At 34.1% G+C, this 27,684-nt stretch overlaps 1 protein-coding gene across 1 annotated transcript in view; it reads right to left on the bottom strand.

Annotated features, from left to right (window-relative positions):
* Positions 1 to 27,474, bottom strand: part of LOC145727138 (facilitated trehalose transporter Tret1-like) — a 56,797-nt gene extending 29,323 nt beyond the window's left edge. The window contains exons 1-2 of the mRNA XM_081976608.1: positions 27,197 to 27,474; positions 18,498 to 18,561 (exon numbers count right to left, since the gene is read on the bottom strand). Of these exons, the coding sequence (XP_081832734.1) occupies positions 18,498 to 18,554 (57 nt within the window). The 5' untranslated portion in view covers positions 18,555 to 18,561; positions 27,197 to 27,474. The remainder of the gene's footprint in view (positions 1 to 18,497; positions 18,562 to 27,196) is intronic.
* Between the last annotated feature and the right edge of the window lie 210 nt (positions 27,475 to 27,684).

Raw genomic sequence — 27,684 nt, 5'->3', positions numbered from 1 at the left:
AATCCTGACCTTTGCTTTGTGACTGCAGACAAGGATCATACTCTGCTCAGAACTTCTCGTAATATCCTAACAGGTTTTCCACACAGCCAGCACCGACCCGCTCTGATAGAGATCGGAACGACTATTCCCCTGGTGACTTCCTTCCCTCGTCCGAAATGGAATTTTCAGAAAGCAAACTGGGAAGCTTTTTCCAGCAACTTGGATAGGTGTCTCGGATGGATTCCACCTAAGGCAAACAACTACACGAGGTTTGTCGGAGCAGTTATAAGCTCGGCAAAAAATCCCATACCAGGCTGGAATGAAGACTGAAATCAATATCAGGCATTTCTGAACAGTAACGACCAAGATATCGCGGACGAACTGCTGAACAACTTTGGCGTGGCTCGACGAGAAAAATGGGTGAAGACAATTTAAGCACTAGACTTTAAAACATCTGATGAGTCCAAGTAAGATTGCTGCTCATTTTGTATCAACTCTGAAGCTCCGCGAGGTAGAACCTACACTACTCAAATAAAACATGAGCTCAAAGAATTAAAATCCGACTGTGATGATCAAACAGAATATTTCCGACCGTTTTTACCAGACGAAATAACTACTGGTCTTAAAGACGTAAAGTCAGGGAAACCATCTGGATTTGACGCAGTCCATCCGGAGTTCCTCCTTCACTGTGGCAAATACGCAAAAGGATGGCTGGCTGAATTCTTCGCAGATATTATGATACACGGCATAGTCCCCCAGCAAATAAAGAGTTCAAAAATAATTGCCCTGCTAAAACCGGGGTAGCCAAGCAATGAGCCGAAGAGCTATCGTCCCATCACCTTACTGAGTTCATTCTACAAACTCCTGGAGAGACTTCTTTACAACAGTGTGGCTGCCAAAATATTGGAAGTAGTACCTATACAACAGGCCGGGTTCCGCCCTGAGCGCAGCTGTGCAGACCAAGTCATGTCCCTGACAACACACATAGAGGCTGGCTACCGAAGAAGACTAAAGACATCAGCTGTTTCATAGACCTGTCCGCTGCGTACGACAAGTCTGGAAACAAGGCCTACTCTACAAATTAATTCAGATAATCCCATGTCTGAGAACTACCCGACTGATGGCATGCTTGCCTGCTGATCTGGTATCCCTGGGTACTTACTTTCGCAAATGGAGACTGCAACCGAACTTCACAAAAACAACACTTATAGGGAAATCGTCTCCTAGAGAATACTGCAGCCAAGCTAAAAATAAGGAATAATATTCTCCACAAGCTGTGCGGCACTACATGGGCTGATACTCTACGCACCTCAGCCCTGGGGCTGGTCTACTCATTCCCAGAATACTGCGCTCCAGTGTGGATGAATAGTGCTCACACGAAGAAAATTGATGTGCAGCTAAACAACACGATGCGAATTATCAGTGGAACTATCAGATCGACCCCAACATATTGGCTCCCTATTCTGAGCCACATACCAACTACTGGCCTGCGAAGAAGGAGTGCTCTCCTTCGGGAATATGGGACGATATCCAATAACCCCCAGCTCCCTATCCATCGCGACGTGCCTGATTTGGAAACAAACAGACTCAGATCCAGACATCCGCCAATAGCTATAGCCCAGGAACTACACAGAACAGAATTTTTAACCTCGCACAGTCCTGGAAGGAGCAATGGCAGGAGGTGTGCCCTGGACATATTCAGGACCTCCCATGTCCCTTCATAGAATACGCACTAACCACGGAAGATGTGCAGCTCTCTTCATAAATAGGGTAAAATACCAACCCCCGGCTGTGACTGTGCAGGCGGCAGACAAACTATTCGTCACATAGTGGAAACATGCGAGAAAAGGGCTTATGATGGGAGTTTCTCGTATTTCCTGATGGCGAAAAGACTTTATACATAATCTCGACATTTGTCTATGACCTCACTTTGTGTTATGTTTGTTGTATATAAGTAATTTTACTCACTGTCCATGTATTTTTTAAGTTTTTATCCTGAAAGAATGTGCTATGCCATACGATAAATAAATAAATAAATTTACGAAACTCTATTATGAATAGTTTGCAATTAACAGCTGCTTACACCGCTTAATCACCCTGTATTTGGTCTCCTTCAACCTTCCAACATTTCAACGAATATCGGATACTTCTCCTCGCTGAATTAAACCAAATCATCGTTATCCTAACGGAATGTTATAGATTAGAAAAAATGATACACGTTTTGTTAATGACTCTGTCGGTGTGGTGTTAATAATATTTTAGTGGAAAGTTTGTTGTGCTTTCAATACGAAAACCGGAAGAGCAAATTCAAAATCGTCAATAATTGGTTAAATAAACACGTATCATTTTTTGTGTGTATATAAAAATGCGCACGTACTTTCTAATTATCAAATATTACGAGCGGGCAATTCGACGTAATTCTGTGGTACCAGCGAACCCATTATAACAACTACGAATAACTGGACGATTCAGAATTGATTGATGTTGTGTCATCGTTGCAATTCAATTATGCTATTATAAATCGGAGATAGTAATGAACTATTGTAAACATAAAAATTACAATCAGCTTTTCAAAATAGAAGAATTAAATTGGTTATGATAATCGTGCATTTTGTTCTATTATACTTTAAGTTGAAAAAAATAACTTATTCCGGATGTTTTAAACTGCGCTGATAATTAGAACTCAAATTCGATTAAAATGCTACTATTCGAGTATTGATTGATTCTTGATTATTATGATTAAATTTAATTCACTTATTTACCAGTAAGTCCGGAAAAACAGATCATTTTCTAATTATACGTATAGAAACGAATTTTTAATTCATAATTATTCCTAAAATTTAAAACTTTTTGAACAAAAATCTACAAGCGGCAATTCTGAAATAACGAGAATTCTAAAGACCAATTTCTAGACACTAAAAGAGCCGACCTTAGTCTCTCCTTTTGGTTCTGATATACAATTTAATTTTGAAATTATATGTATAATTTTGGTTAATTTTCAAAAACATACATACAATATTTTATTTTTAAGAATATGCAACAGTTATTTACGTATAGAGGGCGGAAGGAAGAATATTACTTAGATTATTTATGTTTCACCTAGAGGTACATTATGAACAAATAATACCTTGGAAACGGTGTAGGTTATAGTGTTCTTAACAACCTGAATCTGTCAGAAATTTATTTATGAAGAACATACCAAGAGAATTTAAGAAATTGAAGAGAATGGTGAAGAAAAGGCTAATAAATGCATATCAAAAGCAACTAAAGTACGCCATCTCAACCGAGACAGTGATTTTTTTAGGTTATTTTTGAAACCTTGCCATTTCTAAACGAAACGACAGATTTTGATGCGGTTTGGGCGATCATTGAGCTTAATTTACTAGGTCTGTTTGCAGAGGCAATCCCTGACTGGTTTCCAACTCAGAAACAGTAAATGTCAAGTTTCGTTGGTTGAATGCTCACGTCACGTCCTATAACTGCCGAACCTCACATAGGATTAAGCAACAGACAAGTAGCAAGCGCACTAAGTGACTGGGCGCTTGAAGGTACCACAGAGACGTGGAGAAAGGCGGATGAGTGACAATTGGTCTGACAGGCCACTGTGGCCTAAACAGACATTTGCATCTACTAGGAATTGGTGATAGCCCCGGTTGTTCACAATGTGGAACGGCGGAGGAGACATCATATCACCTATTAGGAGTCTGCCATCGCTCGTCGTCTATCAGGAGGCGCTTTCTTGGGGCCTCCACACTCTCCTGCAGGGAACGGTCTTCCTTGGAGTGGGGACAGATCCTTGCCCTCGTCAGGGAGACGGGACGTCTGGGTGGCGTAGGTCAGGTGTGGTAAGGGGGGGAGGGTTTGAGGGGAAATGGCCTCAAACCCTCCCATGGCCTACTCGCCGGACCTTTTAGGATCCCAGGCATTATTACTACTAGGGCAGTAGCTTTAACTTTCATTTTAAGTCACGTGTAGGTCCCATATTATGTGCATCATTTTAATTCAATTCCTTTGACCGATAGAACCATACAGGTGGTTTATAGATAGTTAGAGTGGAAGAACAACTTGTGTAAACAAATTCAAGTTTCACTCACTATCGCTGGACACCCTGTAAGGTTTTACCAAATGTGAGCTTGAGCACTGTAATGTCGTCTTTTTCGGATAATTTCTTGTGACATGGGACGTTAATTCGGAAACGCCCAAAAACGTCCCGAAATATTGACCTAAACAACACTTTCTTATGTTAAAACAAAACCAAAAAAAATATTTTGGTTAATTGGGGACTACTTGAAAATTTCACTTTTTTGCACGCACTCCTTTCACACCCTGTATAAGACAGTTAGAGTGCATTAAAGCAAAAGTTTTTACATTAGTAAAAAGCCAATAAACCAAGCCCAATGACAGTCCAAACCGCATTAAAATCTGTGATTCCTTTCGAAATGGCGTGGTTCTAGTAGTTTATTTAGGGAATGGAATTTGGAAGTTATAAAACGCCAAGTAGATGTGTTTCTAGGGGGAATTACACTGTAAGTACTCTTTAAAGCTTCATGAAACCAAATTGACAGTTCTGACGTAAAGGAACACTTTTATACTTTTCTTACGTCACGTGATAGCTGTCAAAACTCACTCACCAGTGACCTGAAAGTATAAAATGTCAAATATATATGTTTCTTTGAAGAATTGCATTGTAAGTAGTGTTTACAGCTCCACGGAGCCAAATTTGTCAGTTCTGACATTGTAAGGAACAGTGATACTTGCGTCAATGTCACAACTGTCACATTTTGCTCCATACTACTATAAATACAATGTACAGTGTGATTTATTCAAGAGGTGGAATTATTCTGGATTGGCCACAGCTGCGTGATTTTTGACAGCTGTCTGACGAAATAAAAAAATATCAAAGTGTCACAACTGTTAAATTTAGTTCTATGGAGGAAATTCGACTAGCAATGTGATTTTTTAAAGAAATCTGCGTATTTCAGTTGTATGTTAGATTTGACAGTTGACAGCTGTCAAGTGATGTGTAAGAAACATATCAAAGTGTCACTTCGAACACACACTCACCACAAATGTAAAATTTGGGGCTTTATTGCGGTGTAAATACAAGGTACAACCTGTTTTGCATTTGATAGTTTCATCTCACTGCTGAATGAGTTTTAATCTCGGTTTTAATAGTTATAACAAGTGTCACCTGACTATAAGCCACATAACTGTCATAACTGTCAAATTTGAAGCCTTAAACTGTCATTTAACGTCCCAACTGCTAAATTTAACTCCACAGGGTTGGGGAGTGTGTCAGATTTCAAATACGATATTGCCACGTTGAACAGACGGAAATGTGACAATGGTAAAATGTCACTCTCATTTATTTTCAGTTACTTTATCAAATAAATGAAACCAAAATTCAAAAGTAATAAAGTTGTTGATGTCCGTAAATATTTATATTAAATGAAAGGAAACACGTTTTGGTAACGTTTATTAAAAAAATCACTCTCTATGTACATCAGGAAGTTTTCTCAATTTCACTAGGGTAAATTTAAAAATTCACCCTGTATATACAGAGTGAGTGAAACAACTAAATTTTTCAGAATTTACAGCGAAAAGTGTGTTGCCTTAGTATCCCAAGTTTCAAAAATTCGCCCTATATATACAAAGTGAGTAAGAAAGCTAGAAAGGTAGCAATCGTTGGTTCAAATCCAGCTGACTTAGAATTAAATTTCCTTAGATTTAAAATTTGGTCAAAAATTCAACTGCAATAAACACGTTTATTAAAGGGCTGTTCAGTTTTCTTACTAACTCTGTATATACAGGGTACATTTTTGAATAAACCGTAACAATGACGGTTTAAAGGACAGTCTCCGACAAAATCGCCCGTAAAACCCACTTTTAGTAACCGGATCATATTTTTAAGCACATTTTTAGAATCCTCATTAAATTTCCTATCCAATAACGTAAAAAAATACAAAAGGAATTGGTAAAGTCAGGGAGGAAAGCGCTGTCAAAATTTGAAATGCAATAAACACGGTTTAAAGGACAGTCTGCGACAAAATTGCCGGTAAAACTCACGTGTAGTGACCGGATCATACTTTTATGCACATTTTTTGGAATTCTCATTAAAGCCCTTATCAAATAATTAAAAAAATAAATAAAAATTCGTTTCAGTCAGGGAGGAAAATGCTGTCAAAATTTGAACAATTAATAATAAAGAAAACATAGATTTTACTAAGGTTATGGTAGTAAATTGATTTCCATAAAAGTTATATAATAAAATAATAAAGCATATTTTTTGCAAAATCTACAATTTTTTTTTAAATTATTTTTTGTAGAACGTCAAAAAAATCGGTTTACTTTGTATTTTTGTATTTTCCGTAGAATCGATAAATGTAATCATCCTGTAAAAAATGTTAGTAAAAAATTATTTGGAAAATCTATTGTTGCCAAAGTTTATTTTTTTCAATGTTTAAGAATGTTTTTAAAAGAAAATTATTTTTTTTATTATTTTAACAAAAATTACGTGATGTCATTCAAAATTAATGACGAGTCGAAGAACAAAAACATAAATGTCTAGAAAGCGATTTATTTTTTTTTTATTTGAAAATTATTATTAATTAATTATGATTAACACTGAAAAAATATGATTTGACCAAGTTTTGTTAAAATACAATTATTTTTGTGAAAATAAGTAAAATACAAATTACTGTAAAATAGGATTGCAAAACAAGGTAAATGTTTTGAACGTGAAATTTGTTTCTTTATTTGTCACATATTACATTGTAATCTTATTCTATTTTGTTTTGATTTTTGCCATGTAAAACTAACACGGATATAGAAACTAGATTTATTTTCTAGAAATAGGAAGGATGTAATAATAAATTATCTTTTTTCTATTCTCTTTTGAAAATCTGTATTTTCACACGTCCTCAATAAAGAAATTAGTGTCCAAAACTGGTTTAATTAAAAGTACAAATTAATAAATTTGGTAAAAATTACATATAATTATTGAAACCAAGGTTACGTACGTTTCGAGCATTTAATGATTATAGATAGGTATTTCTTAAAAAATTTAGTTATTTAGGAAACCAATTTAAATTGATATACTATATGTATATAATTAGCAAAACTGTTGGGAAAAACCTCGCAAAAGTTAGATATTGGACAGGGCCAAAAATAAACAGAATTTCTACTTGATTAACGTTTTATTTAAGAACTACGTATATGATGCAAAAATGTTTTCTGAATAAATACAGGGAATCGTCAAAAACACTCACATTATAAAAATTGTAATGCTAGGAAACCTATAGATTTTCAATAAGAAAACATCACTTGTCTACCACATTAACAGAAAATTCTTTAATTTGCAGTTTTCTTAACAAAAAAAACCATTCAAAAAACAGCTCAGTAGCAAACTTATAGCGATTAAATTTTATATCAAATATAAAATAAAAGTTTATATCAATAAAGGTACGTTATATTCACATAGAAATGCCAACAATCCAATCTTATACTAATGTTTACATTCCCATGAAAACTGCTCAATCTTCATTTTGTTCTAAAACTTTATACAAGCAGTTCCCACGCAAATTGTATTAACTCCTAAGACGATAAATATAGTGGATTAGTAGTTTAAGCCAGTTGATTGACATTCGTCTTTGCAAACAAAATAAATATTTTAAATCCAAATTTTTATCATTTAGACAGGGCTTATAAACGAATTTTTGTATTTCTTCCTTGACTGACTACTTATGTGAGCAAATTTTAAGATTTAGATTTAGAATAGATTTACTGCTCTACATAATAAAAAAAATAAAAATAAAAAAAATACAAAAAACAAAAAGTAGTTACATGAAACTTAAAAATTATTTATATTTCAAATAATATTAATAGGTTTGCTTACAAAGTTGTAAACACTTGTTAATATTTAGGCTGCTAACATTACTATTGTCACTAGTCAAAAACAGTCACGTGACTATAAAAAGGGAGTCAGAATTATGAAAATGTTCAAAATCCGATTTAAACAGTTATGAAGGCAAAAACTGTAAGTCACTTGACCAAACAATTGTAATTTTTGAGCTGGCAACCCAGTACAGGCAAAGTGACACTACAGTCTACAGTTAAAAACAATCACGTGAACATAAAAATGTAGTTTCCACTATTAAAATTCAATAAATCTAATTTAGACAGTGGTAAAAGCTGAAAATACACGTCACGTGACTAAAAATGCATTTTTTGAGCTGGCAACATTGTAAAGGCAAAATTTCATTAGGGAAAAACACACTCACGTGACTCAAAAAGGTAATTTAAGCTGTGAAATTTTGTTGAATAACAGTCAGGCAGTGGTAAAAGTTTTAATGATAATACACGTCACGTGACTCTGGGAATGCAATTTTGAACTGGCAATACTGTACTGCCCAATTGCCACTAGTCAAAAACAGTCACGTGACTATAAAAAGGTTGTCAGAATTATGAAAATGTGCAAAATCCGATGTAAACAGTTATGAAGGCAAAAACTGTAAAATAAGAGTCACTTGACCAAAAAATTGTAATTTTTGACCTGGCAACCCTGTACAGGCAAAGTGACACTACAGTCTACAGTTAAAAACAATCACGTGAACATAAAAATGTAGCTTCCACTGTTAAAATTCAATAAATCTAATTTAGACAATGGCAAAAGCTGAAAATACACGTCACGTGACTGAAAATGCAATTTTTTAGCTGGCAACATTGTAAAGGCAAAATGTCATTAGTGAAAAACAATCACGTGACTGTCAATAGGTAATTTAGGCTGTGAAATTTTGCTGAATAACAGTCAGGCAGTGGCAAAAGTTTTAATGATAAATTACATGTCACGTGACTTTGGAAATGTAATTTTAAACTGGCAACACTGTACTGGCCAATTGCCTCTAGTCAAAAACAGTCACGTGACTATAAAAAGGTAGTCAGAATTATGAAGATGTGCAAAATCTGATTTAAACAGTTATGAAGGTAAAAACTGTAAAATAAGAGTCACTTGACCAAAAAATTGTAATTTTTGAGTTGGCAACACTGTACAGGCAAAGTGACACTACAGTCTACAGTTAAAAACAATCACGTGAACATAAAAATGTAGTTTCAACTGTTAAAATTCAATAAATCTAATTTAGACAGTGGCAAAAGCTGAAAATACACGTCACGTGACTAAAAATACAATTTTTGAGCTGGCAACATTATAAAGGCAAAATGTCACTAGTGAAAAACAATCACGTGACTGTCAAAAAGGTAATTTAGGCTGTGAAATTTTGCTGAATAACAGTCAGGCAGTGGTAAAAGTTTTAATGGTAAAATACATGTCACGTGACTTTGGGAATGCAATTGTTGAGCTGGCAACATTATAAAGGCAAAATATCACTAGTGATAAACAATCACGTATGTCAAATGGTAATTTAGGCTGTGAAATTTTGCTAAATAACAGTCAGGCAGTGGCAAAAGTTTTAATGATAAATTACATGTCACGTGACTTTGGAAATGTAATTTTATACTGGCAACACTGTACTGGCCAATTGCCACTAGTCAAAAACAGTCACGTGACTATAAAAAGAATTATGAAGATGTGCAAAATCTGATTTAAACAGTTATGAAGGTAAAAACTGTAAAATAAGAGTCACTTGACCAAAAAATTTTAATTTTTGAGCTGGCAACACTGTACAGGCCAAGTGACACTACAGTCTACAATTAAAAAAAAAATCACGTGAACATAAAAATGTAGTTTTAACTGTTAAAATTCAATGAATCTAATTTATAAGCCGGCTGGTTGGACATCCTATAGTTTGGCAGGACCACCAGAGATGGACGAGCTGACGAAGAAAGAAGAAATGTAGGACAAGAAGAGCGCCAGAAGAGCCCCTTCGTCAGCGGGGGCATCCTTCTCCCAGGACAGAGGATGCCGATGCAACTCTGGGAACTTCCTGAGAGGAAAAATTCCTGGACTTGTCGCGACTTGACTATTCCAGACCTATCCTTTTGGTCTACAGCGATGGGAGGGTAAAAAACAGTAGTCTTGCTTGACCCATCTATATGAGGCCGCATCCCCTGCCAAAGAATATTGGCGAAGAATCACATAGACAAGCTACAAGCTTTAGAAAGTGTGGTGTTACCGTAGAATGTGGCGTATTCCCTAAACCGATAGAATTAATAACCAAAAGAAAAGAAAGCTTTAATACCTGGATCAAATACTAAGCGGACAAAAATACACACTTTCCAAAGTCCAAAGAAAGATTAGTGGAAAGGGGGGTATTTGCAGACGACGTGTGTCCTGGCTAAAGTACCTACAGGACTGGTTTATATGTAGCAATGTGCAACTGTTCAGAGTTGCAGTCAAAAAGGTCCTGATTGCTGTGATTATAGAAAACCTCCAATAGGAAATGCACTATAAGAAGAAGAGTACGTTTTCTCGTTGTTGCTATGAGATCGAGTCTTGGACGTTAAAGAAAAAAGTGATTAACTGGACGCATTTGGGATGTGGTCATATAGAAGGTGTTAAGATTAAGTTGGATAAATATGTCAATAAATGAATAGGCACTGAGAAAAATGAGAAGGAAAATAAGGAAGCTGTAATATCTGAGCCACGTGATGAGGGAAGATAATAATGTATTGTTGCTGACTATTAAAAGATATAGGGAAGAGCAGTGGAAGTAGACGCATTTCCCGATTAAATAACCTGAGAAACTGGTACAACTGTAGTTCCATTGAGTTGCTTAGAGCTCAAAGCAGCATCAAAAGTTAGGAAATAGAACCTTGTAAGAAGAGCTAACACTTAAAGAAGAAGAAACCTTTGCCCCGCAACGATACAAACGGTGCTAATTTGGCTTTTTTAAACACAATTAGTAATGTACCACACAATTTGCTGGAATCACTAGTTACACATTATAATTAAAATTTGCCAGGAGCAGCAGATTATACAGGGTACAATACTGAGAACTTACTGTCTTAAATACCAATTTGTCTAGAATCAAATGAGCAAATAAGTACTCTTCTTCTTCTTCTTCTTCTTGAAATAGGCTTTCAGCCTGTTTTTCCAGCTTTAAGGGGTTCAATGCGACGTCGACATCCAGTTATCCTTCCACCTCTTTGGTGGTCTGCCTGGCGGTCTTCTAGAGTGTGGTGTTCCGTCTCTCGCAATTTTAGCAATTCTATTGTCTTCCATTCTGTTGATGTGTTGATTCCACTTTCGCCGTCTCTGCCTCGTCAATCTTACAATCTCCTGTATGTCACAGATTTGTCTTATTTCTTGGTTGGGTATTGGTATTGTGTCCCGTGATATTTCGTTCTCATCTCTGCCGTTCGGGTTATGCTCTTGGTTCTGCTGGTGTCTGCCGTGGTTTCTGCGGCATATGTGATTGCCTTACACATGATTTCTATATTCTGGTCTTTGCTTCTATTTTAGGAACTGGTTTTTCCATATAATGTCTTTCAAACATCCGGCTATTCTAGAGGCCTTATCTATTTGATTCTTTAACTCAGATCTCCTGTCTTGATGGGCAGTTATTTCTACCCCTAAATATCTGAAGGACATCACATGTTCTACTATTTTGTCGTTAACAGCTAGTTTGCATCTTCTAGGTTCTTTTGCTACAACTAGTGATTTTGTCTTGTTTGCCGCAATCGACATATTGTAGCGTTTTGCTGCCAGGTAGAATTGATGAAGTAGTCTCTCCAGCTCATCTTCGTTTACTGATATAATTACTGCGTCATCCGCGTAGCACAGTATTGGTATTTCTTCTTTGTTAGTTCTGTAACCATGCCCCGCGTTTTTAACGTCTTTTATTATTTCGTTCATGATTAGGTTAAAGAGTACCGGGCTTAGAGAGTCTCCCTGTCTTATTCCTGTTCATATGGGCACTTCTTGGGTCAGGCTGTTGTTCACAACTATTCTCGTCGTTGTACTGGTGTTCAAGTTTTCAATAGTTCTAACTATTTCTTCCGGAATGCTGCCCCATCTCAATATGGTTGTGATGTCATTTAGCCTCACTCGATCAAACGCTTTGCTCAGATCTATGAAGCACATATACGCCGCTTTTTCCTATTCGATTGATTTCTCGAATGATGAATATGGCGTCTGTGGTAGACCTGTTTTTCCTGAATCCCTGTTGTTCTTCCATTTTGGATATTTGTTCTGAGATGATAGCGCATATGATTTTCGTGAATCGTTCATCACGGCGCTTAGGAGAGTTATTCCTCTGTAGTTTCCTGGTTGTTTTTTGTCGCCTTTTTTGAAGATAGGGATAGTGATGCTTTTCTGCCAGTCGATTGGTATAGATGTTTCATTGAAGATCTTCTGGTAAAGATTGGCTAGTTGTTCGCTTAGTGTTTTACCTCCGTACTTTATCAGTTCGTTATTCAATTCGTCGATTCCTGGGGCTCTTCTGTTTTTTAGTTTCTTGGTATATTTTTCGAACATTCGAAGTTTTGTTTAACGTTTCGTTTTTCCTAAACGTCTAATCTACCATCGACCATTAATCACTCTGTATAGGTAATTCCAGATTTTTTCCTTCAATACCTGTCCATAATAAGCAAGCAAGTCCTAGTACCAGCTAAACCATAAAAATATTAAGTTACTCTACTACTAAATTTTTTGGTGCCATCCAATAAGGTCTCTCCGTTAACGTAACTTATAAACTGTCATAATTATCAAATAGCGTTACCTTATTTAAAATTTATAGTACCCGAGAACTCTGTTGCACTAGATCAAAAAAAGTTAAAAAATTTCAATTTTTTACTTAAAAACCACTATTTTCTATGTTATATTTATAGGCGTAACCGTTATTGAGTTATTAAAACCGTGTATAATAACCTATATGGTAATTACAATTAATTACAGAATTGTTAACATTATCAAAGTAAGCCATAAATCAGACAATACATTGTGTTTGATAATTAACATTTTTTTATAATTAACTCATCAAAATGGTATACCTATAGCAACATAGAAAACTTGTTACAGATTATTTTGGGTAATGTTAATCGTTTTGTAATTACACTGCATTAATCTACGATTAATATGACTATAACGGGTTAAAACAAAGATAACATACAATGTATTTTTTCAACAGTTTTCATAGTGTTCAGAGAAATTGAAATACTTAGACATTACAGTATTGAAAATTGACTTGGACACCAAAAAGTGACTCTGAACTAATGAAAAGTGACATGAAAAGCTTAAAATTTGCATTTGAATTACGTTTTCATAATTTGAAGACAAATTACAATATTTTAGTCTTAGATACAGGATATTGATTTAGGTTCATGAAAATTGACTTAAAAACTAACATTCAAATTCTTTTTACTTTGCTTTTCAATTTATTAGATTTCTGGGTCATTTTTAGTGCTTTAAAACTGCTTTCAGCTTGGAAAATCGAGCACCAAGTTTTTGACATAGCACAGTTAAAAACAATTTTTACATTCTCCATAGGCTCAAAAACTTTGTCAATATTAATTTGACTTACACTTACACCCCTTAGTGCTAAAAATTCAAGCATTTTTTAAAAATTATACTTTTTTTGAGTGCTTTGTAGCCTAAAAATCGAATTTAACCAACCATCTTCACAGTTGTTGGCCTGAAAGTCAGTTTGTACACTGTGTATAGTCTTGAAAATGTCATTTCAAGCTTATTCACTATAAAATTGACTTCTACACCCACAGGTGCAAAAAGTTGTAGCATTTCTAAGAAATTCGAACTGTTTTTAGTGATTTAAGACTGAAAAATGGAGTTTAGGGCTGTTTCTAATAGTAAAAGTCAAGTTTCAGACTCTTCAGTAAGGAAAGTAAACTACTACGATCTATAAAGTAAAAAATGTTGGCACTAAAGGCTACAATATTAGTCTAGAAAACAAATTTTTAGAAATGAATTAGTCTGAAAATTTAATTTGGACTGTTTAAGCCAGTTTGTACACTGTGCATAGTCTTGAAAATGTTATTTCAAGCTTCTTCACTATAAAATTGACTTCTACACTCATAGGTGCAAAAAATTGGAGCATTTCTGAGAAATTCGCACTTTTTTTTGTGCTTTAAGACTCAAAAATGGAGTTTAGGGCTATTTATAATAATAAAAGTCAAGTTTCAGACTCTTCAGTAATGAAAGTAAAAAATTTTGGCACTAAGGCTACAATATTAGTCTTGAAAACACATTTTAGAAATGAATTAGTCTGAAAATTTAATTTTTATTGTTTAAGCCAGTTTGTACACTGTGGATAGTCTTGAAAATGTGATTTCAAGCTTCTTCACTATAAAATTGACTTCTACACTCATAGGTGCAAAAAATTGGAGCATTTCTGAGAAATTCGCACTGTTTTTAGTGCTTTAAGACTCAAAAATGGAGTTTAAGACTATTTATAATAGTAAAAGTCAAGTTTCAGTCTCTTCAGTAATGAAAGTATAATATTTGGCCACTAAAGGCTACAATATTAGTCTTAAAAACTAATTTTTAGAAATGAATTAGTCTGAAAATTTAATTTGAACTGTTTAAGCTAGTTTGTACACTGTGCATAGTCTTGAAAATGTAATTTCAAGCTTCTTCACTACAAAATTGACTTCTACAATCATAGGTGCAAAAATTTGTAGCATTTCTAAGAAATTCGCACTGTTTTTAGTGCTTTAAGACTGAAAAATGCAGTTTAGGACTATTTATAATAGTAAAAGTCAAGTTTCAGACTCTTCAGTAATGAAAGTATAATATTTGGCCACTAAAGGCTACAATATTAGTCTTGAAAACAAGTTTTAGAAATGAATTAGTCTGAAAATTTAATTTGAACTGTTTAAGCCAGTTTGTACACTGTGCATAGTCTTGAAAATGTAATTTCAAGCTTATTCACTATAAAATTGACTTCTACATTCATAAGTGCAAAAAAATTGTTGCCTTTCTGAGAAATTCGTACTGTTTTTAGTGCTTTACGACTGAAAAATGGAGTTCAGTTTCAGACTCTTCAGTAATGAAAGTAAAAAATGTTGGCACTAAAGGCTACAATATTAGTCTTGAAAACTAATTTTTAGAAATGAATTAATCTGAAAATTTAATTTGGACTGTTTCCATTGTTTAATTGAACTCTAAACTTGTTTCAGTCCAGAAAATTGAGTTGCACACCAATTAAAGTTCTAAAAATATACTTTTGGACTCTCTTTAGTCTCAGTAAAGTCAGTTCTAGTCCAAAAAGTCAACTTTTAGAATATTTTTAGTAGTAAAGAACAATCTTTGTCTTGATTTCCGGACTGTTTTTAGTGCTTGCAATCCAGTTTCAGACATTCGACCATAGATTGCAGTCTGAAAAAACGAATTATAGATTATTCCTAGTAGTAAATAACAGGTTTTTAGACTATTCAGTAGAAATTTGGACTCTCACAAGTCTTAAATGTTCAGTTTTACACTACTTATAGTCTAAAAAAATTGTATGCCAGTAAAAACTAGTCCAAAAATCCTGTTTTTTCTACTCGCGTGTGCAAAGTGTCTTGTCCACACTTGTCTGGTGCAATCGTCGATCATATTTTCAGCCATCGTGCGTACAAGACTTACTTTGCACACTTGTTAGGAAAACTACTATTTTTTAAACTATTTTAAGGACAACCACTTCTTGCAGTACTATTTTTATAAATTGAAATATTACAGTTTTTGGCTGCTCGAACGTCCCTCTTCGAAACGAATAAACAGATTTGCGGTTTGGACTGTCATTGGGCTTGGTTTATTGGCTTTTTACTGATGTAAAAAACGTTTGCTTTAATGAATTCTAACTGCCTTATACAGGGTGTGAAATAAGTGCGTGCAAAAAAGTGAAATTTGTTTGATTCTCCGGCTATTACTGTATAATTACTTTTTTTAAATTAAAAATTATAAAAATAAAGTTCATTTTAAATAACAATTTTATTCCCCCGTTTAACTACCTCAAATTTCACTAATTGAAACAACTCTCAAACAAAAGTGTTTTAATAACTGAGTCACTAATTCAACATCATTCATCAACAAATTGGTACAACCCTGATGTGATACTCCTTACAGAGAAGTTGACCTTATTGGCTGTGTGTAAACGTTTTGAATGTAAAGGTCAACGCGTAAAGCTTTCCACTGTGTATAAATGTAGTTAAGCTGATTTTTAACTTTCTTCCTGATTTTCTTTTGCTAAAGGACAATGGAAACGTATCAACATTGCCTTGAGTGTGTGTGTTTTTAATGAAAAGTTCAAAGTTAGAGTAATAATTAAGATATTAAGATAAGTCAATACTTCGACGATTCGGTCAATTTATTATACAGTTCGACACAAGACGTGTTTTATAGCTTCTTGATCTATAATTTGACAGTTAATGAATCAATGTATAGGTAAATAGTGTTCTAATATCACGTGACCACTGCCAGAAACGTCAAAACTGACCAACCTATGCCCAGTTTAGGCATGAAGCTCTAAAGGTCACAGTATAGAACAGTTTTCTTGAAGTATTCGAAACAATGTGTGGTTTTTACCTTCACGGCCATTATTTTGACAGTTGTCATGTGACTGTCTAATTTAGTAGTGTACCAGTATTACGTTACGTCTGCCAGAAACATTAAAACTGACACACTTTGCCCAATTTGGGCATGAAGCTCTACAAATTACAGTATGAAAGAGTTTTCTAAAATATTCGAGACAAGTCGTGGTTTTTGCTTCTTGGACATTATTTTGACAGTTGTCACGTTAGTGTCCAATTAAATAGCCTACCAATATCATGTGATTGCTGTCACAGACGTCAAAGTCTGCTTAAGCAAAACATAAAACTGAAAATATCAAAGTTTTTACTTTCACGGCCATTATTTTGACAGTTGTCACGTGACTGTCTAATTAAGTAGTGTACCAGTATCACGTGATTGCTGTCCCAAACGTCAAAGTTTACTCAACTAAAACGTGAATCCACAAAAATCAAAATTTGGTATATTTTTGATACTGTTCGACACAAGACATGTTTATAGCTTCTCGGTCATTATTTTGGCAGTTGTCACGTGACTATCTAATTAAATAGTGTACCAGTATAACGTAATTGCTGTCACAGATGCCAAAGTTTGCTTAACCAAAACATGAAACTGCAAAAATCAAAATTTGGTACATTTGCTTGATACTTTTCGACAAAAGACCTGATTTATAGCTTCTTGATCTATAATTTGACAGTTTATTGTTTGGTCACGTCATTGTCAAGGTAAATAGTGTATCATGTCACAACTGACAGAAACTTCATAAATTGACAAACTTTGCCCAGTTGGGCATAAAGCTCTAAAAATCACAGTATTTGAGACAAGTCGTGTTTTTTACCTTCACGGTCATTATTTTGACAGTTACCACGTGACTGTCTAATTAAATACTGTTCCAGCATCACGGGATTACTGTCACAGACGTCAAAGTTTGCATGCAACATGAAACATGAAGCTGCGACAATCAAAGTTTGGTACATTTTTTTTTACTGTTAGACACAAGATGAGTTTTATAGCTTGCTGATCCATAATTTGACAGTTGACACGGAAATGTCTAAGGAAATGGTGTTTTAGTATCACATGACAACTTTAAAAATGACTGAAATACTTCATAAAACTTGGAGTATTTCGTAAAAGCAATCAGAAAAAAGATAATACACGGGGTGTTCCATTTAAAAAAGTCGAAATTTCTTAAGTTAAATTACCCAAAATATTTTTTAAAAAAATTGAAAATCCTGTAGCATCTAAAGCAAATTTATTTGCATACATTTTGTGTGTTGTCTATTAGTAAAATTAACATTTTACCTTTAAATTTTAATGTCGTTGCAGACAATTGTTCATCATAGTAAATACTAATAATTATTTGAAAAAAATAAAATATTAGAAAAACTATTAGGTTTAGGTATATGACATTATTAACCAAAAAGTTTTAGAATTTCATGGAGAATCTAAAACTGTATAAAAAATATGGGGGTTTTTTTATGAACCACCCTGTATACTATACATCTTAATATTGTCTAAAACTTTTGTATTTCTCGCAATAAATGACTAACTTTGCTTGGTTTTGATCATAAAATGCCATTCTTTTAAAGTTTATTTGAAAAAGTAATTTTTGACGTAGAACACTCCAAAGCTTTTGGGAAACGTTTATAAAGAACTCATTTTTTTCAGTGGCGTAGGGGCAAAATATATTTTTTGACACCCTGTAACTTGAAAAAGGGGCAATTACGAGAGTTATAGAAATTATTTCTCATCTTCTTTTATGTACTATATCTAGTTACGGTTTGTGACACCCTGTATAAACTTCCACAGGTAAAAAATAACAATTAAATTATAAAGTTAGACGAAAAGTTGGACACTGTAGTATCTACTATTTTTGTAGTTTAATGTTACTTATTTCATAAACTACATCTACATCTTTTAGTAGAGAAGTTAAATTTCACACACTATCTTGTATATTATTGATTAATTTATATCGATATTTTACTTTACTTTCAGAAGCTTATTAGCTCTGTAGTACAACTTATTAATACCATTAAACGTATTAAAAAATCGTACTTACCATTCTGCCACCGCCAAACTCCCAAAACTTCTCAACTTTATGGAACAATCTCCCCATTATTGCACTGAAAAAACAGAAAAATAGCGTCAAGATTAACACATAAAGACTAGGATAGTCACTCAATTAATGACGAAATGTAGCGCAAATCTTATTGTATTATATCAAAAAACCTGACACTTATCACTGACTGATATCCTGCTGTTATCCTTATGAAGGACAATCAAGTGTTCTACAAATTCCACGTTCAAAGGATAAGAAAGCATGGAATTACAATTTGATGAAATATTTAGGTACTTATCGAAAATAAAATTACGCCACAATTATGAGGACCTCTTGTCTCGATACAATTTCAAATTATCTTTCAGTTTTAAAGGTTGCAATAGTCGAAAATAGCTTATCAATCAGATTTGTTTTAGTTTCCAATCATATTATGTGATACATACATAATTTCCAATCAAAACAAATGTGCAACTTTTTTCCTTCTTTTTAAATTTATATTAAACAATATACTAGTGATGAGTTAATTACCAGTAAAGAAAATATTTTACTTTACTAGGAACATTTGATCAGTAAATTCTGGTAAAATACAAATACAGTGTTTCTGCCAGTTCAAACTTTCACACCGCTTTTCTCCCTGGCTGTTCCAAATTTTGTAGTTTTTTTTAGGTTATCGTATAGGAAATTTGATAACGATTCCAAAAATGTGCTTAAAACAATCATTTTCTTGCTTCAAGTGGCTTTTATAAGCGATTTTGTTCCTGACTGTTCTTATAAACTGTGTTTCTGGCAGTTCAAATTTTCACACCGCTTTTCTCCCTGGCTGTACCAAATTTTGGAGTTTTTTTTTAGGTTATTGGATAGGAAATTTGATGATGATTCCAAAAATGTGCTTAAAACAATATTTTTCTTGCTTCAAGTGGGTTTTATAGGCGATTTTGTCTCTGACTGTTCTTTTAAACTGTTTTTGGCAGTTCAAATTTTCACACCGCTTTTCTCCCTGGCTGTACCAAATTTTGTAGTTTTTTTTTTAGGTTATCGAATAAGAAATTTGATGAGGATTCCAAAAATGTGCTTAAAACAATCATTTTCGGCCCATAAAGTGGGTTTTATAGGTGATTTTCTCCCTGGCTGTTCTTTTAAACTGTGTTTCTGGCAGTTCAAATTTTCAAACCGCTTTTCTCCTTGGCTGTACCAAATTTTGTAGTTTTTTTTTGGGTTATCGGATAGGAAATTTGATGAGGATTCCAAAAATGTGCTTAAAACAATAATTTTCTTACTTCAAGTAGGTCTTATAGGCGATTTTGTCCCTGACTGTTCTTATAAACTGTGTTTCTGGCAGTTCAAATTTTCACACCGCTTTTCTCCCTGGCTGTACCAAATTTTGTAGTTTTTTTTAGGTTATCGTATAGGAAATTTGATAACGATTCCAAAAATGTGCTTAAAACAATCATTTTCTTGCTTCAAGTGGCTTTTATAAGCGATTTTGTCCCTGACTGTTCTTATAAACTGTGTTTCTGGCAGTTCAAATTTTCACACCGCTTTTCTCCCTGGCTGTACCAAATTTTGTAGTTTTTTTTTTAGGTTATCGAATAAGAAATTTGATGAGGATTCCAAAAATGTGCTTAAAACAATCATTTTCTGACTTAAAGTGGGTTTTATAGGTGATTTTCTCCCTGGCTGTTCTTATAAACTGTGTTTCTGGCAGTTCAAATTTTCACACCGCTTTTCTCCCTGTCTCTACCAAATTTTGTAGTTTTTTTAGGTTATCCGATGGGAAATTTGATGAGGATTCCAAAAATATGCTTAAAACAATAATTTTCTTACTTCAAGTAAGTTTTATAGGCGATTTTGTCCCTGACTGTTCTTATAAACTGTGTTTCTGGCAGTTCAAATTTTCACACCACTTTTCTCCCTGATTGTACCAAATTTTGGAGTTTTTTTAGGTTATCCGATGGGAAATTTGATGAGGATTCCCAAAATATGCTTAAAACAATAATTTTCTTACTTCAAGTAGGTTTTATAGGCGATTTTGTCGCTGACTGTTCTTATAAACTGTGTTTCTGGCAGTTCAAATTTTCACACCGCTTTTCTCCCTGGCTGTACTAAATTTTGTAGTTTTTTTTAGGTTATTGGATAGGAAATTTGATGAGGATTCCAAAAATGCGCTTAAAACAATCATTTTCTTACTTCAAGTGGGTTTAATAGATGATTTTCTTGCTGACTGTTCTTTTAAACTCTGTTTCTGGCAGTTCAAATGTTCACACCGCTTTTCTCCCTGGCTGTACCAAATTTTGTAATTTTTTTTTTAGGTTATCGAATAAGAAATTTGATGAGGATTCCAAAAATGTGCTTAAAACAATCATTTTCTGGCTTAAAGTCGGTTTTATAGGTGATTTTCTCCCTGGCTGTTCTTTTAAACTGTGTTTCTGGCAGTTCAAATTTTCAAACCGCTTTTCTCCCTGGCTGTACCAAATTTTGTAGTTTTTTTAGGTTATTGGATAGGAAATTTGAAGAGGATTCCAAAGATGAGCTTTAAACAATCATTATCTTGCTTCAAGTGGGTTTTATAGGCAATTTTGTCCGTGACTGTTCTTCTAAACTGTGTTTCTGGCAGTTCCAATTTTTACACCGCTATTCTCCTTGGCTGTATCAAATTTTGTAGTTTTTTTACGTTATCGGATAGGAAATTTGATGAGGATTCCAAAAATGTGCCTAAAACAATCATTTTCTTGCTTCAAGTGGGATTTATAGGCAATTTTGTCCCTGACTGTTCTTTTAAACTGTTTCTGGCAGTTCAAATTTTCAAACCGCTTTTCTTCCTGGCTGTACCAAATTTTGGAGTTTTTTTTTAGGTTATTGGATAGGAAATTTGATGATGATTCCAAAAATGTGCTTAAAACAATCATTTTCTTACTTCAAGTGGGTTTTTTAGGTGATTTTCTCCCTGGCTGTTCTTATAAACTGTGTTTCTGGCAGTTCAAATTTTCACACCGCTTTTCTCCCTGTCTGTACCAAATTTTATAGTTTTTTTATGTTATCAGATAGGAAATTTGATGAGGATTCCAAAAATATGCTTAAAACAATCATTTTCTTACTTCAAGTGGGTTTTATAGGCGATTTTGCCCTGAGTGTTCTTTTAAACTGTTTCTGGCAGTTCCAATTTTCACACCGCTTTTCTCCCTGGCTGTACCAAATTTTGGAGTTTTTTTTTAGGTTATTGGATAGGAAATTTGATAAGGATTCCAAAAATGTGTTTAAAACAATATTTTTCTTGCTTCAAGTGGGTTTTATAAGCGATTTTGTCCCTGACTGTTCTTATAAACTGTGTTTCTGGCAGTTCAAATTTTCACACCGCTTTTCTCCCTGGCTGTACTAAATTTTGTAGTTTTTTTTAGGTTATTGGATAGGAAATTTGATGAGGATTCCAAAAATGTGCTTAAAACAATCATTTTCTGACTTAAAGTGGGTTTTATAGGTGATTTTCTCCCTGGCTGTTCTTATAAACTGTGTTTCTGGCAGTTCAAATTTTCACACCGCTTTTCTCCCTGTCTCTACCAAATTTTGTAGTTTTTTTAGGTTATCCGATGGGAAATTTGATGAGGATTCCAAAAATATGCTTAAAACAATAATTTTCTTACTTCAAGTAAGTTTTATAGGCGATTTTGTCCCTGACTGTTCTTATAAACTGTGTTTCTGGCAGTTCCAATTTTTACACCGCTATTCTCCTTGGCTGTATCAAATTTTGTAGTTTTTTTACGTTATCGGATAGGAAATTTGATGAGGATTCCAAAAATGTGCCTAAAACAATAATTTTCTTGCTTCAAGTGGGTTTTATAGGCAATTTTGTCCCTGACTGTTCTTTTAAACTGTTTCTGGCAGTTCAAATTTTCAAACCGCTTTTCTTCCTGGCTGTACCAAATTTTGGAGTTTTTTTTTAGGTTATTGGATAGGAAATTTGATGATGATTCCAAAAATGTGCTTAAAACAATCATTTTCTTACTTCAAGTGGGTTTTTTAGGTGATTTTCTCCCTGGCTGTTCTTATAAACTGTGTTTCTGGCAGTTCAAATTTTCACACCGCTTTTCTCCCTGTCTGTACCAAATTTTATAGTTTTTTTATGTTATCAGATAGGAAATTTGATGAGGATTCCAAAAATATGCTTAAAACAATCATTTTCTTACTTCAAGTGGGTTTTATAGGCGATTTTGCCCTGAGTGTTCTTTTAAACTGTTTCTGGCAGTTCCAATTTTCACACCGCTTTTCTCCCTGGCTGTATCAAATTTTGGAGTTTTTTTTTAGGTTATTGGATAGGAAATTTGATAAGGATTCCAAAAATGTGTTTAAAACAATATTTTTCTTGCTTCAAGTGGGTTTTATAAGCGATTTTGTCCCTGACTGTTCTTATAAACTGTGTTTCTGGCAGTTCAAATTTTCACACCGCTTTTCTCCCTGGCTGTACCAAATTTTGGAGTTTTTTTTTAGGTTATTGGATAGGAAATTTGATAAGGATTCCAAAAATGTGTTTAAAACAATATTTTTCTTGCTTCAAGTGGGTTTTATAAGCGATTTTGTCCCTGACTGTTCTTATAAACTGTGTTTCTGGCAGTTCAAATTTTCACACCGCTTTTCTCCCTGGCTGTACTAAATTTTGTAGTTTTTTTTAGGTTATTGGATAGGAAATTTGATGAGGATTCCAAAAATGCGCTTAAAACAATCATTTTCTTACTTCAAGTGGGTTTAATAGATGATTTTCTTGCTGACTGTTCTTTTAAACTCTGTTTCTGGCAGTTCAAATGTTCACACCGCTTTTCTCCCTGGCTGTACCAAATTTTGTAATTTTTTTTTTAGGTTATCGAATAAGAAATTTGATGAGGATTCCAAAAATGTGCTTAAAACAATCATTTTCTGGCTTAAAGTCGGTTTTATAGGTGATTTTCTCCCTGGCTGTTCTTTTAAACTGTGTTTCTGGCAGTTCAAATTTTCAAACCGCTTTTCTCCCTGGCTTTACCAAATTTTGTAGTTTTTTTAGGTTATTGGATAGGAAATTTGAAAAGGATTCCAAAGATGAGCTTTAAACAATCATTATCTTGCTTCAAGTGGGTTTTATAGGCAATTTTGTCCGTGACTGTTCTTCTAAACTGTGTTTCTGGCAGTTCCAATTTTTACACCGCTATTCTCCTTGGCTGTATCAAATTTTGTAGTTTTTTTACGTTATCGGATAGGAAATTTGATGAGGATTCCAAAAATGTGCCTAAAACAATCATTTTCTTGCTTCAAGTGGGTTTTATAGGCAATTTTGTCCCTGACTGTTCTTTTAAACTGTTTCTGGCAGTTCAAATTTTCAAACCGCTTTTCTTCCTGGCTGTACCAAATTTTGGAGTTTTTTTTTAGGTTATTGGATAGGAAATTTGATGATGATTCCAAAAATGTGCTTAAAACAATCATTTTCTTACTTCAAGTGGGTTTTTTAGGTGATTTTCTCCCTGGCTGTTCTTATAAACTGTGTTTCTGGCAGTTCAAATTTTCACACCGCTTTTCTCCCTGTCTGTACCAAATTTTATAGTTTTTTTATGTTATCAGATAGGAAATTTGATGAGGATTCCAAAAATATGCTTAAAACAATCATTTTCTTACTTCAAGTGGGTTTTATAGGCGATTTTGCCCTGAGTGTTCTTTTAAACTGTTTCTGGCAGTTCCAATTTTCACACCGCTTTTCTCCCTGGCTGTACCAAATTTTGGAGTTTTTTTTTAGGTTATTGGATAGGAAATTTGATAAGGATTCCAAAAATGTGTTTAAAACAATATTTTTCTTGCTTCAAGTGGGTTTTATAAGCGATTTTGTCCCTGACTGTTCTTATAAACTGTGTTTCTGGCAGTTCAAATTTTCACACCACTTTTCTCCCTGATTGTACCAAATTTTGGAGTTTTTTTAGGTTATCCGATGGGAAATTTGATGAGGATTCCAAAAATATGCTTAAAACAATAATTTTCTTACTTCAAGTAGGTTTTATAGGCGATTTTGTCCCTGACTGTTCTTATAAACTGTGTTTCTGGCAGTTCAAATTTTCACACCGCTTTTCTCCCTGGCTGTACTAAATTTTGTAGTTTTTTTTTTAGGTTATTGGATAGGAAATTTGATGAGGATTCCAAAAATGCGCTTAAAACAATCATTTTCTTACTTCAAGTGGGTTTAATAGGTGATTTTCTTGCTGACTGTTCTTTTAATCTGTGTTTCTGGCAGTTCAAATTTTCACACCGCTTTTCTCCCTGGCTGTACCAAATTTTGTAGTTTTTTTTTTAGGTTATCGAATAAGAAATTTGATGAGGATTCCAAAAATGTGCTTAAAATAATCATTTTCTGGCTTAAAGTGGGTTTTATAGGTGATTTTCTCCCTGGCTGTTCTTTTAAACTGTGTTTCTGACAGTTCAAATTTTCAAACCGCTTTTCTCCCTGGCTGTACCAAATTTTGTAGTTTTTTTAGGTTATTGGATAGGAAATTTGAAGAGGATTCCAAAGATGAGCTTTAAACAATCATTTTCTTGCTTCAAGTGGGTTTTATAGGCAATTTTGTCCGTGACTGTTCTTATAAACTGTGTTTCTGGCAGTTCCAATTTTTACACCGCTATTCTCCTTGGCTGTATCAAATTTTGTAGTTTTTTTACGTTATCGGATAGGAAATTTGATGAAGATTCCAAAAATGTGCTTAAAACAATCATTTTCTTGCATCAAGTGGGTTTTATAGGCGATTTTGTCCCTGACTGTTCTTATAAACTGTGTTTCTGGCAGTTCAAATTTTCAAACCGCTTTTCTCCCTGGCTGTACCAAATTTTGGAGTTTTTTTTTTAGGTTATTGGATAGGAAATTTGATGATGATTCCAAAAATGTGCTTAAAACAATCATTTTCTTACTTCGTGGGTTTTATAGGTGATTTTCTCCCTGGCTGTTCTTTTAAACTGTGTTTCTGGCAGTTCAAATTTTCAAACCGCTTTTCTCCCTGGCTGTACCAAATTTTGTAGTTTTTTTAGGTTATCGGATAGGAAATTTGATGAGGATTCCAAAAATGTGCTTAAAACAATCATTTTCTTACTTCAAGTGGGTTTTATTGGCGATTTTGTCCCTGACTGTTCTTATAAACTGTTTCTGGCAGTTCAAACTGTCACACCGCTTTTCTCCCTGGCTGTACCAAATTTTGTAGTTTTTTTTAGTTATCAGAAATTTGATGAGGATTCCAATCAACTCTTTAACTCAGCACCGTAAGTTTGCAGAAACCTTTTTTTTCTTCCGGAATACAGATTGTGCATGAAAAGTATGGTAATTGACTGTTTTTGGTCACCCTGTAAGCAATTTTTAAGATAGAATTTTTTACTCTACACCACTATAACGAGGGCCCAGAATGATTCTTTTAAGTGGTTGAACCACCCTGAACCTCCAAAAATAATTAAGTTACGGGGTATTCAAATTTCAAACCACAATTTCAACTGATATGAAAATTTGTTGCATCAAACCAGTTTTTGCTAAATAACTCGAAAACGGTGAAATTTGCAAAAAAATGGCAAGAGACCAAAAATGTTCCTTATCAACTGTTTAACTCAACACCGTAACTTTGCAAGACCGGTTTTGCTTCCAGTATACAGGGTGTTCAAGAAAATTGTGGTGGTTCACTATTTTTCTCACCCTGTACTTAATTTTTAGGATAGAATTGTTTACTTTACACCACTGGAAAGAGAAGCTCAAAACGGTTTTTTTAAGTGGTTGAATCACCCTGAACTCCCAAAAATAACTGAGTTACAGGATGTTTAAATTTCAAACCACAATTTCAACTGAATTGAAAATTTGTTGAGTCAAACCGGTTTTTGCTAAATAACTCGAAAACCGTGAAAGTTACGAACATTTTGAAAGAGATCAAAAATGTTCCTAATTAACTCTTTAACTCAGCACCGTAAGTTTGCGGGACCGATTTTGCTTTCAGTATACAGACTATGCATGAAATTATGGTGATTGACTGTTTTTGGTTACTCTGTACGCAATTTTTTAGATAGAATTTTCTGTTTTACACCACGCGAAAAAGGAGCTTAAGACGGTTAATTTGAGTAGATCAATCTCCCTGAACTCCCAAAAATAACCGAATTACAGGGTGCTCAAATTTCAACTGATTTGAAAATTTGTTGCATCAAACCAGTTTTTGCTAAATAACTCAGAAAGGGTGAAAGTTGCGAAAACTTTGAAAGAGAGCAAAAATGTTCGTAAAGAACTGCTCAACTCCTCGAAGAGAACTGCCCTACTAGAAATTTTACAGTCCGTCAGTACCACTGCTATACAGGGGGTATGATGAATGAAAATGAAAAGTGTAGTGATTCAGATTTTTTGGCCATCCTGTACGCAATTATTGTAATTCGGATTTAAGACTTTTCAAGTTAACGACAGTCATGAAAGTAAAATGATATTTTTAAAGCAAATTTCAATTAGACCCATAAATTTATTGATCAAACTGGAATTTACTGGTAAAATTGGTAAGTTTTCCTGTCACACTGTCCTTACCGGGAAATAACAGGTCAATTTACGTCCATCATTACAATATGCTGACGTACGTATTGATGTAAAATTATTATTAGTGAATATTGTTTTGTTTACCCAAAATCGTAAACTAAAAACTTTTAAGGATTGATAGTGAAAACACAAAATCTATTTTCAAACTTACCTCGTTTTGTTTACTCGAAATCTGGACCACTTGAAAACTGGAGGATGTACCGAGGCTTTGGGCACAATTATTCCAAAGTGATTTCTGTGATGAAATAGTTCACTATTTAACAAAAATATGATTTAAGCGATTTGAAAAAAGGAGTAGTAATAAGCGCGGCTAATAATATGTTTAAGTTGCGCAGCGGTGGTAAATCGCGGACTGTAAACGTAAAATTGCGGCGAGCGTGTTTTGTAATCCCGCCAAAACAATGCCAGCTCTCCATTTCTATCACTACACAAGGATTGTGTGTATGTCAGTGTAGTGGTGACTGTCACCTTAATACTAGTTCGGATTGAAGTATGACTTTTACGTTTTGACGAGCTAGAAATACAAAACTACCGAACTAAATGCGAAACTTTTTATTAAAGTACAAGTCTTACTTTAACTGAATTGCACGGTATCGTAAAATTGAATTATTGACAGATAAAGATAGTTTAGTATGAATT

This window comes from Ips typographus, linkage group LG3 (genome assembly GCF_016097725.1).
Source record: "Ips typographus isolate SLU linkage group LG3, UJ_Ityp_2.0, whole genome shotgun sequence".
Classification (NCBI taxonomy): Eukaryota; Metazoa; Arthropoda; class Insecta; order Coleoptera; family Curculionidae; genus Ips; species Ips typographus.
Note: the sequence above shows the minus strand (reverse complement) of the source record. Positions and strands in the feature narration are given on the sequence as shown.